This window comes from Nematostella vectensis, chromosome 6, assembly GCF_932526225.1.
Source record: "Nematostella vectensis chromosome 6, jaNemVect1.1, whole genome shotgun sequence".
NCBI lineage: Eukaryota > Metazoa > Cnidaria > Anthozoa > Actiniaria > Edwardsiidae > Nematostella > Nematostella vectensis.
The window spans coordinates 15249630-15261496 of record NC_064039.1 but is presented as its reverse complement, the minus strand read 5'-3'; the positions used below and the strand labels follow the sequence as shown (position 1 = coordinate 15261496).

Sequence of the window (11867 nt, the reverse complement as noted above, 5' to 3'; positions counted from 1 at the left end):
TTGCTCTCGGTCTCCATGACGACAGAGGCAACATTCGGGTGAAGTGAAGAGACCAAAATTTGCCAAAATGGCGGCGGCTAGCAAAACTTCGGCTAGCTTCCATAACATGCCACATAGGAATGGCACCTATATGGCAACTCACGGTTCTACCTCTTCTTCTGATGCTACGCCGGACTTGCATCTAAAAATGTCGAAGAAAATTGCCCAGCTAACCAAAGTTATTTACGCACTCAACACGAAGAACGACGAACACGAATCAGTGCTTGACACCTTGAAGAAATCACACGAAGAGGAAATGCAGCAGCTTATTGCAGAGACTAAGAACAAGATAGAATACTTTAAGAATCGTTTAGGGGTTGTAAGTGAACAGAGACAGAAGATTGAGTTGTTAGAATCGCACGTTTCAAAAGAGAGACTTCAACGCGAAGAGGCTTTGAGCGAGTTTCAAATTTTCAAACAACTGGCCGAAGAACGGGAGGCTAAATTACGGAACGAATACTCAGAGAAAATGCTGGCTATTTCTAGGGAAATGTTAACATCTAAGAAACACTTTGAGGATAGATTGAAGGATTTCCAATCAATGAGGAGAAAATTTGAGGAAGATAGAGATAAAGCGGTAGAAAGTTTAACTGGTAAGCACCACGAAGAACTCGATCAACTTATGAAAGCGCATAGAGTTCGATATGATGAAGTCGTTAAAGAGAAACAAAAGGTCGAAAAGGATTTAAACGAAAAGCTTGCTAGGGCCCTAGCACAAGCCGAAGCTAAAACAGATAACGCACTCGACGAGAAAATGCGGATTGAAAAGGAATACCAAGATAAAATGGATAAACTGAAAACTTTTTACGAGAAAGAATTAGCTGCCTTGCGCACAACTCTGGAATCGCAAGCGAAAGAATCTGTCGAAAAATCTTGGGAAGAAAAAGAAAATCAACTTAAGCAGAGTTGGAGTCGCCAGGAGAGAATATTTAAGGACAGAATTTCGGAGCTTTTAAACCAACTAAGTGATGGCGAACAAGAGTTATCGAATTTAAAAAGTCAGTTACGAGAAATGGATGGCCAAGTTCAAAATAAACATAGCGATGCTGTACAACTATCGAGGGAGTTAGAAGAGTCGCGAAAGGAAACATCAAACGCATTGGCGGAAGTGAGAGAATTACAGAACGAATTGGTGATATCAAGGAAAAAGTGTAAAGATCAAGGAGCTGAGATTTCAAGACAATCATGTAAGTTTAACTTTTGATTGTTAATTTGGTTTTACAAGTCAGTCAAAGTGATTGACAGATGAAGGGGTAATGCTCGAAATAGCAGCGCAACTACGTACTCTGCTGTTTTTCACAGAGGTAAAAACATACCTTCTCAATCTTGTGTTGATGTATTGTCTTGGCTATCTGTTTTTTTTTAGGGGGCTGTATATGTCAGGTTGATACCAATTATAAGCTCTTTAAAGTATATGAGTTTGTTATTGTTATATCTGCAGTTAATTATTGTACATTGTCATTAACATTAACAATATTATCAACATTAACAACATTAGCCAAAATTATGTAGACCTGTTACAAAGGGTCTAAAGTTATAGTTTATCTTTTTTTGTACTCTCTTCTAAAACCAGTAGTTATGCTTTTTTACCCTGCAAACTAATTTTGTTTTGTAAATGTAATTCTTTTTGTATTCTAGCTCACATTGGAAAGCTTGAAGCTACTAAATTATCACAAGAAACAAATATTCGAAGCTTGAAAGCTAACATCAATGAGCTGAATAGTAAATTAAGCAAGTATGAAGGGGACTATGAAGAACTTGAGAAACAATACAAGACCCACTTTATGGAATCGGGAGAACACATACAGTCTCTTAAAGAGGTAATCAAAGGTATTAAACTAATGTATACATTTTATAGGCAGGAGAAGGACCTACTATTAAGACTTAATAGAGTTTGCTTGTTAACTCAAGCTCCCAACTGAAATACAGCCCAAGTTTAGGGAGTTACTTGAAAAAGTGGAAGTAGTATGGGTTAACATGGAGTTTGTAATGGCAGGGTTCTGTTTTTCCAGACTTCCAGGCTTGGCTATTTGAGTTTTGACATGTTTTGAGCATTCTTTTCATCGACACAGATGTGGAGTTTTTATGGTATCAGAGACAGGTGCAAAGCTCATGAAGTTTCAATGTTTGTATTTGATTCTAACAGGATGTGATCCAACATGTTGTCATAACAGATCAGGGGCCTGTAAGCAGCCTCTTACTGATATGCACCTATGCACAGCATCACATTACACACATTACAATCATTTGCACTGCACCTAAAAATTAAAGGTTAAACTGTAAGCATCTTTGTATCAACAATCATAGAGTTGAACCCTAGGAGGGAGGGGTCCAAGGGTACAAATATGACTTGGGATCAAAAAGGGGTCTGACATTTTCATTCAAGTATTTTCTAGGTGTAAACTTGATCAAAGATATTTTGATAAACTTTGTTTGGTAATTTTTCAGAATTGTTTTGTTTAAGAATTATGATCTTTCAGCATTTTTTAAACTAGACATTGCGCTGGCAGATCCCTTAGCCATGTTTACAGTCAATACCCCACCCCAGGTGTTGCACACACTGTCACAGCATCACTTTTAACTATGCCTCAAATAACAGTGACTGAGTGCTGATTTTTACACTGATTTTAGGAGGCAAAGCACCTTGTAGGACCCCTGTTTTTCTCTCAGCATGTCTAATTTATTTTGTAGTGTATTAACCAGAGTTATATAATGTCATCTAGTGTGTTTAATCTTGTTTGAAATTGGTGATTTTTTAGCAGGGCTTACCTCATCCATTTCAAAGAAACTCATTTTGCTTGTTTATTTCAGGAAATCAGTAAGGTCACTGCACAGAAACTGGAGATTGAAGGCAAATACCTGAAGGAATTAAATCTTTCTAAAGAGAGTGCATCTGAGAGAGAGAACAAACTAAAGTCAGAACTGGAAGAAACAAGCAAGAGGTTAAAAGCAGAGCATACCAGTGAATTGGAAACTCTTCATAGCGAGTACAAAGACAAATTAAGAAAGCTTGATGTAGAATTGAAGGAGCAAGCACAAAATGAAAAAGCCACTCTTTTGTTAGAGAAGTCACAGGCTGTTAGTAAAATTGAAAAAGAATGCGATGAACTGAAGAGGAAGCTAAATAACATTGAAGTTGAGGCTGCAAGATTGAACTCTCTGGTTCAAGAGAGTGAGAAGGGACTTGGGTCAGCTTCTTCACATATAGACAGTCTTAAACAGTCATTGAACCAGACTAAAGATGCCCTTGAAAAAACTCACCAAGAACTCCAAGATACCAATGAAAGATTTCAACTATTACAGGTTGGTGTTTACTCTAGTACCTACTGGTATCAGACTTTATTAAATATTCAGTTTCTAATTCTGAAAGAGGTGGTCAGTACAGGCTGTCCCGTTATTATTAGATTGTTGACACATCAATTTTCCTTTCAGGGTGAGCATGCAAAACTCCAGTCTGAATATGATCAATACAAGATTGATGCTGCGGCTGAGCTCCAGAATAAATTATTATCTCTGAAGACTGACATAGATGAGAAATGGGCTGAGAGGTTGAGGTGAGTCTTATTCTTGCAAACATTATAAAGTACAATGTAATGTATTTCATTGCAAGAAATCTTTACTCCCATATTACTTTTAATAATAACTAATAATAACTCCCATATTTCATTTCAAGAAATATTACTCCCATATATGGGAGTAGTAGTATATAGTAAGCTAGGCAATACAACAAAAAAAGAATTTCAACTCTGCTGAATTTTTGTCTTTAATAAGACTTCTTTGGGGCAGACAAGGCAAAATAATGGAAGCTAGGTTTTTGTCACCTTTCTTGAATTCCAAGAAATTTATTTTTAAAGTGACTCTACATATCCCCCTGAATGCTTCAAATAGTTCATAAGTTTTCACTCTTGATGGTTTCTTTCATACTTTAGTTTGGATTTTAATAAAAAAAAAACCCTTGTTATTTGGTCTGCAGCAAAGAGTGCAGTGAGTTAAGAGAAGGCTTGCAAAGTCAGCACAACAAAGAGAGAGAACTTGCCCTACAGGAAATGAGTTATATCAAGGACCAGGAGAAGGAGGAGGTTCAAACAGAGCTACAAAACAAGATAGCATCTCTAAGAGTCACGGTGAGCCATGCGTCCTCTTTGTGTTAGCACTGGCATCAAGGGGGGGAGGGGGGATTTTGCTCACAACACACACAAACAAAAACCCTGATTACATTACTAGATCTACATAATCAAATTTACAGCTTTGAATTTCTACCGTTTTTTAAACATTGCCATTCTTATAAACCAAAGAAATGATTGAAAATTGACTTCAGAGAAGAGCTAATAGCATTTCGTCATCCTGACCTTTTTTGTATTGTGGGTGTTGTCAATTCTTTTTAAGCCGTTATTCCAACATAACAATAGTACCATTGTTTACACTTGTCTAAAACAAAATACCCTATGTATAAATAAAACCACATAAAGCCAAGAAATTTATTGGTTGGGTTCATACTCTACATAATGGGTTAAAAGGCACCAAAACCAAGCTTTTGTCCCAAATTACCATTTTATTATCCACGACTTGGCAAGGGCCTTGCCTTTTGATTTAGTTACAGCTCTATTTACTTTAAAGTAGGGCTAGCCTTTTTCTAGACTATGATGTTTTGTCAAATTTATCTAAATGTGAGACGAATAGTACATATAATGCTGAGACCATGATGTTTGTGTGGTATACACAGTTACCCATTCTACAGTTGAGTATGTAATACTGCTATTTGGTAAATACAACACCAAATGCTATATTTTTATGTTAATTTTTTTTATTGAAGTCTTATCATATCCCTTTGTGCATTCCTTATTATTCTAAACTTGTTAAACTGCTTTTCCAGGTGGAAAGTCTTCAGAAAGATAATGCTAGCCTCCAGCAAAACACTAATGCATATGTTAGTATATAAACTTATAAATAAAAAAAATATACCTTTATTCTAAAATATAAAATAAAGCTGAAAGTTAGTCTGGTAGTCATTATAAAAATTATAAAACATTTGGTAAAATAGAAAATTCAACATTGGATGAATATGAAATTTGCGTTTGCATTTTGCGTTTGCATTTGAGGTTTTATAAGCAATAAGTTATTTGAATAAGGGTTAAACTTCTGTCTCTAAATAAAGTGAAGAAAATTCAGCATAAAAACATTGCCTTCAAAAGTAAAAACCTTTCTAACTTAACTATGGCAGCTACCTATAGTATAGGAAAATTTGTAAAATATAAAATCCAATAATAAACATAACACTTTTTTATCATTTCAGCATACAATGATTTTTTCTAAAATTAGGAAAATATTGTGCATGTAAATGTTTAGTAATTAGTTTTCAATATAGCATACCTTGCATTACATCCACAAGGAAAGGCTAATCTGGTAAACTGAAATTTGTTTGCCAATTGCCTTCTAGATTACAGAGTTGCGTAGTGCTCTGGACAAAAGAAAAGCAGATGCCTCTATTGCTGAGCAGGAGCTACGGGCAGAGCTGAATCAACAGCGTCGACGTCTGGAGGAGGAGCTTGCAAAGGCAGCTTTTGAGCATGGCAACAAGATGCAAAGTATGCAGGAAGAGCATGCAGAAGAGATGAGGAAGGCAAAAGAGATGGCAGAACAAGATCTTAAGGTGGGCACAACTACCTGCTTAGGAGATGCACCAGACTTATCCTTGACTTATCCTTGACTTATCTTTGACTTATCCTTGACTTAAATCTTATCTATAGTGTATTTTAATTTACTCACACCTATTTTTTTATAAAAGTGCATAACATAATTAAAGCAATTCACAGAGCCCTGTCATTGAGCCCTAACTATGCTGTCTTTGGAAATTATATTGAATATGAGCCTTTCCCAAATTTGATTTTATAGGACTTTTATTGATATAAAAGAACTGTCATACTTAACCAGCTAGCAGTGTCCTTCAAACTATAAATCAACCCAAGGTTGAATGTATGTTGCATGCCTCTTTAAAACAGAGTAGCTGCACTGTTGACATTTCTAGCGTTAGCCTCTTTGGCTCTGACAAATGGCTAAAGCTCAAAATGTCAGTGCAACAACTACTTAAAGAGGCATTCAACCTACTTTTTCAATGTCATGTTGATTCATAGTTGTCCACCACGCCTACGCAGACCATCTAGTTTTTCTACAGCTTGTTTGTAATCTAGTGATATCAGTAAGCAGCTCCTTGTCATTGTCTGACATCAAGCATCTTCTCCCTAACAGGATCTTGAGGCTAGATTAGAAGCCAAGTACAGAGAGGAGTCCAGCTTTAACCTACAAGCCAACAAGGTGGCTCTTGAAGCTGTGAAATCACAACAAGAAAAACAAAGACAGAAAGAACTAGCAGACCTAAAAAATCAACACGAAGCTGACCAAGGTTTGAATTCTCCCTTGTTTTCCCTAATTCAATTGTTTAGACAAAAGGAATCAGGTTTTTTGGCCAGTCAATTACTAATAGTGATCTTTTTTTTTACATTGGAAAATGTTATCTGTTATGGATTGATTTAAATGGGGAATTAGTGGTGAATGCTAATAAGGCTCCAGAAACAGCAGGATGTGACACACATTGGGATTCAGTAGTGAAAAGGTTAAATTCCAGATTCATATTCAAATGAATGCAGCTTATACACAGATAAAGGTGTCAGACACAAATGGTTTTATCTTTTGATTTATCCAATAACTTTCACTTCACAGAGGCACTGCGCAACGAGTTAGTCCGCAAACAGCAGGCTGATGTCCAGAGGCTAAATAAGGAATACGAAACACAAATGATGGCACTGAAACTACAGCTTCAGAGGACCGCAGAAATCAGAGAGCGACAGGTATAATGACATTCTTGATTTAAGCCACAAAGACAAAGGTTTATAAAAGTTGGCAATTCGTTTTGATAGACCTGGACCTTGGGTGGCTAGTTTATTGAAAGCATGATAAGAGCATGGCTTTCCTGCCATGTCAACATGACGGAAAAACCTGGAAAATGCGCAATTCCAGATAGAGAGAGAAGACACAATTTCATACAATGGTTGGTTCAATAGGTTCCTTGTATTACAGACTGATTTTCAAAACACAAATAACGTGAGGCTGAAGTGCACATAACCAGATTTTGGCTTTTTACGATAATTTTTCCTTGATCATCATTGCCCTGTGTATCAACTCATCAGCTCAGGGAAGAAAAGCTCAAATTTCAATGACACTTTACAAAAAATTGCATCAATTTAAAAAAAGTTGCACTTGATATTTTGTTTGCTATAAGTTACTAAGTACTCAGAGAAATTCTCCGCCTTATTCGATGTGAAATGGGCTTATTTGACGCGTCATGTCATGTTTTCCGGTCATGTCAGCCATGTCAATTCTGTAGAGAAAAAAAGGCCATCGTTTAAAATAAAATCTTAAGCTGAAAGGAAATATTATTCATTAATTAAAATCCCCAATCCTAAGAGCTTAAGAAGCAAATATCAATAAATACTTAACTGTCAGTGAACATTATCACACACAAAAATTCAACTTTTTGCTTTCATCAAAGGAAGCAGAATTTGAGCTGAAGCTGGATGACCTGCGGGCAGACATTCAAGAGAGAGATTCCCAGATCAAGGAGCTTGATTCTGAGATGGCAGAGGTGACAGAGAATATTGCCAAGCTCCAGCATGAACTACAAGGCAAGGGGCAGGAAATACTGTCCATAAGAAGAGAAAGCAATGCACAGTTCAGGCAAGTTCATGTTCAGTTCAAGTTTAAATTATACAAGTAATTTTTTTTTAAACAAAATTTTCAGAAATGAGTCATAGGTCATACATTGAGTGGATTTGTTTCTTTCTCGTCCTTGTTTCACAGTCTATCAGCTTTTCTTTATTTCTGTATATGCTTTATTCCTTGCTAAATCGTTTTTTATCTGAAAGTGTTATATCTACAATTAAAAAAATCAATGTGGATTTCTTAATAAGCCTTTTCATATAAGAGGGTTTGTGTTTTTTGGAAAGCTTCTTAAAATATGCTTTTTTTCAATGATGATCACAATCTCCTAGATTACATCCATACAGCATATCTCTACGAAGATCGATAGTAAGGCCAACCATGCAACAGCAAAATGTGTTGTCTATCTATGGCTTTATCACTTCAATCTTAGCTGCCATGATCATGGCAATCACTAATACAGTGTGTGATATTTGCAGACTGCAAAGCAGGAATATATACAGAAAAATATATTTTGTAGTCTACAAATGTTGCAAAACGCAACTAATCCTTCAACATTATTTATTCATTTTATAGTACTTAAAGGAATTCTTTTGCTATGTGCAGAAAACGCGAGGAAGAACTTGCCAAACTCCACCAGAGAGAAGTTGACTCCCTCACGGCAGACCACTTGTGCGAGACCCAGTCCATGCTGGAACAGTTCAACCGAGCCAAAGAACTCCAGCGGGACAAGATATCAGCATTGCAACTCATGTAAGACTATTAAAAAGTATATTCGTAAAACCAAGGATGTTTCAATTTCACCTTTTCATCTGTCAAGCATAATTGGGCTCTTCTAAACCATTGAAAGTCGAAATTTGATACCATATAATACACAGGAGGTCTGTAAAGAAAACCCTATTCCATGTTTCAACCAATTTTACACAGAAAATTTATTGTAAGATTCTCCTTAAATAATTTAAGTAAAAGCATCACAAAGGCTTTAAAATTAAGTTGGGAATTTGTATATGTGAATCTGTATGGAAATCCCAAATCCTTGCAATCATTTGTTTCCATGTACTCACTGTAGCATCATAAACCATTTGACTGCACACAGCAAGGCCATTGTTTAGTCACAGTGGTATGATAGACTACTGGTATGCGCTACTCCCAGATAAAAAAAGGGTTTGAATTCTTGGTAGCCTATACCTAAGTCAATTTAAAAATCAAAACTCACACTATGAAAATTCTAGTAGGACTCATGTAATTTTTGTTTCCTTAGGCTTGAAGAAGCAGAGATCAGGTTCAAGAGTCGTGAGTCGAGGACTGAGGACTTGGATCTTATACAAGAGCTTAAACAAATGTTAGCAGAGAGAGAGCTGGAGATGAAGAAATTACTGGTAAGTGGATAACCTTCTTATCACCATATAACTGATCATTTTGAGTTTGATGATAGTGAATCAATCAATAAACAAGCTTGATAAACAGCTATGATAAACAAACCCTGAATCAAACAGACCCAGGCTAATGCCTTTCTTAAAACTTTATGTATTATTGGCCAAAGCACATGTGACACTATATAACATCAAAGCTATTTTAAAGGGCAAAGTTTCAAACATTTCATCCTCTTGACTAGTAGGTGTTGTGAGGGAGGGGCTGATGGTTCCTCCCCAGATGCTGCCCTCTTTCTCACTCCCCAACACTTTTGGGTGCTACTTGAAAACCAGTGATGAGGCCCAGCTGTAAATTGCCTTTAATAACACCACACCTATTAACAAGGGCCAAAATTTTTTTTAGCACTGGTATATATGTACAGAAAGAAAGTGAGGCTGTTTGATAGGGCCGTATGATGGAGATAGAACATATGATTGTGAGCACAAGCCACTTAGAGGTAGTAGTAGCTTATTGGGTTAAGTAGCTGTAAGGTCAGCGATTATAGATGATTTATTAATATTTGATACTTATGGGTACAGTGTGGTATGCCCTGCTGCAATATTTTGTACCAAAATGTTGTTTTCTGAATTTCAGGAGGAGAAACGATACTTCCAGCTGGAACTCTTAAACAGAGAAACAAACTTCAACAGAGTGTTCAACAAAAATGGAGCCCCAAATGTAGGAGTCATCAACCCCCTTAATGCCAAGACCAAGGTTACAAGTAAAGCTAGCCAAAGCACCAGTGGAATGTTGATGTCTTCATCTAGATTGGATCCCATACCCCAGATGCCTGTCCATGAAAAAAGGCTCAATAATAGTAAAGTGTTGCCGCCCACCCCGCCCAAAGACCCTCCTCCAAACCACAGAAGAACAATTGTATACTGAAACTATATATTTTTTTCAATTTTGCAAAATTTACACTGTATATAGTAAACTATGTATAGTTTTTATAATATCACATAGAGTAATTACCTAAATAATTTATTAAACATATTGTCAAGAAAGCTGTTGGTGGCATAAATGTACAGTATATACAGATTGATGAGTGGAGCACTTGTGGATTAGAACACTTAGAATAAACAGTGTTTGTTTAAAAATGTGTTGCAGTATTTTGATTTTAAAATGTGATTTTTTATGGGGGTGGAGAGCAAAACATAAAGTCTTCATGGTTATTTGGGGTGGGGGCTACATGCCACCAACGTGTTGCTATGGTATTGGGCATGTGAGGTCATTACACGCCAGGGGGTTTCTTTTCATCTTGACCTAATGCGATGCGTGTACTTTTAGGTGGGTAACTGAGAAAAAAACAGCTTTTACATGCTTCTGGAATAGCTTTAGTGGGAGAGGGTACTCCGATACCATATTCATGTCTCGATTAAGCTCCCTGCACTTTATAAATTTTATGTTTTCTTCTTTTAATATCAATTTTATTACTACAACAGTTTTCCTTTCTCTCTATTACCCTAACAACTTGTAGCTTTTCTCAATAAACATTCACCCATTGGATATTTGACTTTTTCTTGAGCTGTCCAGGACTACATGTATACTAGTCATTTTTTTTTAGTTGAATAAAACCTAGGGGGTGCTGATATGGGGTGGCGCTTATTCATAGGCGGTGCTCAACAGAAGCAAAAAAAAAAGATCATAAGACATTAATCTTGACAGTATTCCAAATTAATCATGGATTTTAATGCAGAGGTAGATGCCTCTTAAGATTTCAGGTGATTTGTTGGGGAGAAATTTAAATAAACGAATGAGATGGGATTTCATTTCCTATTTTCGTACTGTCGGTAAGGCTATTCTAGTAATGTGAGATTTGAAGGGATGGCTACCAGTGACTAGGCTACTCACGAAATATTTTTCATTATTTTTTTAATAAAGTGACAGCTAAATATATAGGAAGTTCAGAAGAATTAAAATCAGTTCTAATCAAAACAGTATCCAGACAATGTATTTTTTTGCACTGTTTACGGTCAAATAGCAGTCCCGCACAAAAAAAAAATCGTCAGAACTAATCTAGGATTATGTAACTAAGGATTGTTATACAACAGAATAAAGCAGTCCATATGAAACTAGGCCTATACTTTTTGTATAAAATCATAATCAAATTAAAATCTCTGTATTGTCAGTGTGCTGGCAATTCGTGTCCCAAGAAAAAAACAGATTTAATCCACGAAAACTATCATGAACTCTATCAAACTTCAGCGACGAAGTAAAGAAATAGGTTGTGCATCAAATGAGCTAAAATATCAAGAAGATCAAACATGAGCACAGGATTAATCCAAATCTTTATTTCACTTAAAAACTCTAATGAAGAGAGGTAAGATGCGTTGAATAAACTAAAAGAATTGTTTAAAAAAATGTATTTTTGTTTTAAAAAAATACATTTTTTTTTCTATACATAAATATAAAAAGGTGTACACGATGAATCTATGTAGCGAAACATGAACGATCTGCGGTCACAGAACAAGAGAAGGGATCTTGTATTTCATACACGATCTTACAAAGCCATCATGGCCGACCACATGCGTTTTCCTTCGGACGAGTGCGATGAGAAAAATCGAAATACGCTAAATATACACAACAAGGCACCCACTAATCGCTGACAAACGGTTAAAAGTATAGAGCTAATAGTACAGCACACAAAAAAAGGTTTAAGCACGTTCACAAAAGCGACAAAATTTTTGAAAACACAAACACTT

At 36.1% G+C, this 11867-nt stretch overlaps 1 protein-coding gene across 2 annotated transcripts; it reads left to right on the top strand.

Annotated features, from left to right (window-relative positions):
- The first annotated feature begins 14 nt into the window (after positions 1–14).
- On the top strand, positions 15–10262 carry LOC5515093 (protein FAM184A). 2 transcript variants are annotated; one of them, XM_048728515.1, is made up of 13 exons: positions 15–1226; positions 1678–1859; positions 2851–3342; positions 3472–3593; positions 4013–4163; positions 4913–4966; positions 5477–5689; positions 6286–6439; positions 6757–6884; positions 7586–7770; positions 8359–8505; positions 9014–9131; positions 9760–10262. In XM_048728515.1, the coding sequence occupies exons 1-13, from the start codon at positions 68–70 to the stop codon at positions 10048–10050; spliced, it is 3396 nt and encodes a 1131-aa protein (XP_048584472.1). In that variant the 5' UTR covers positions 15–67; the 3' UTR covers positions 10051–10262. The 2 variants fall into 2 exon arrangements, with proteins under 2 accessions (XP_048584472.1, XP_048584473.1); XM_048728516.1 differs by lacking the exon at positions 4913–4966 and having other exon boundaries at positions 16–1226.
- The last annotated feature ends 1605 nt before the right edge of the window (positions 10263–11867 follow it).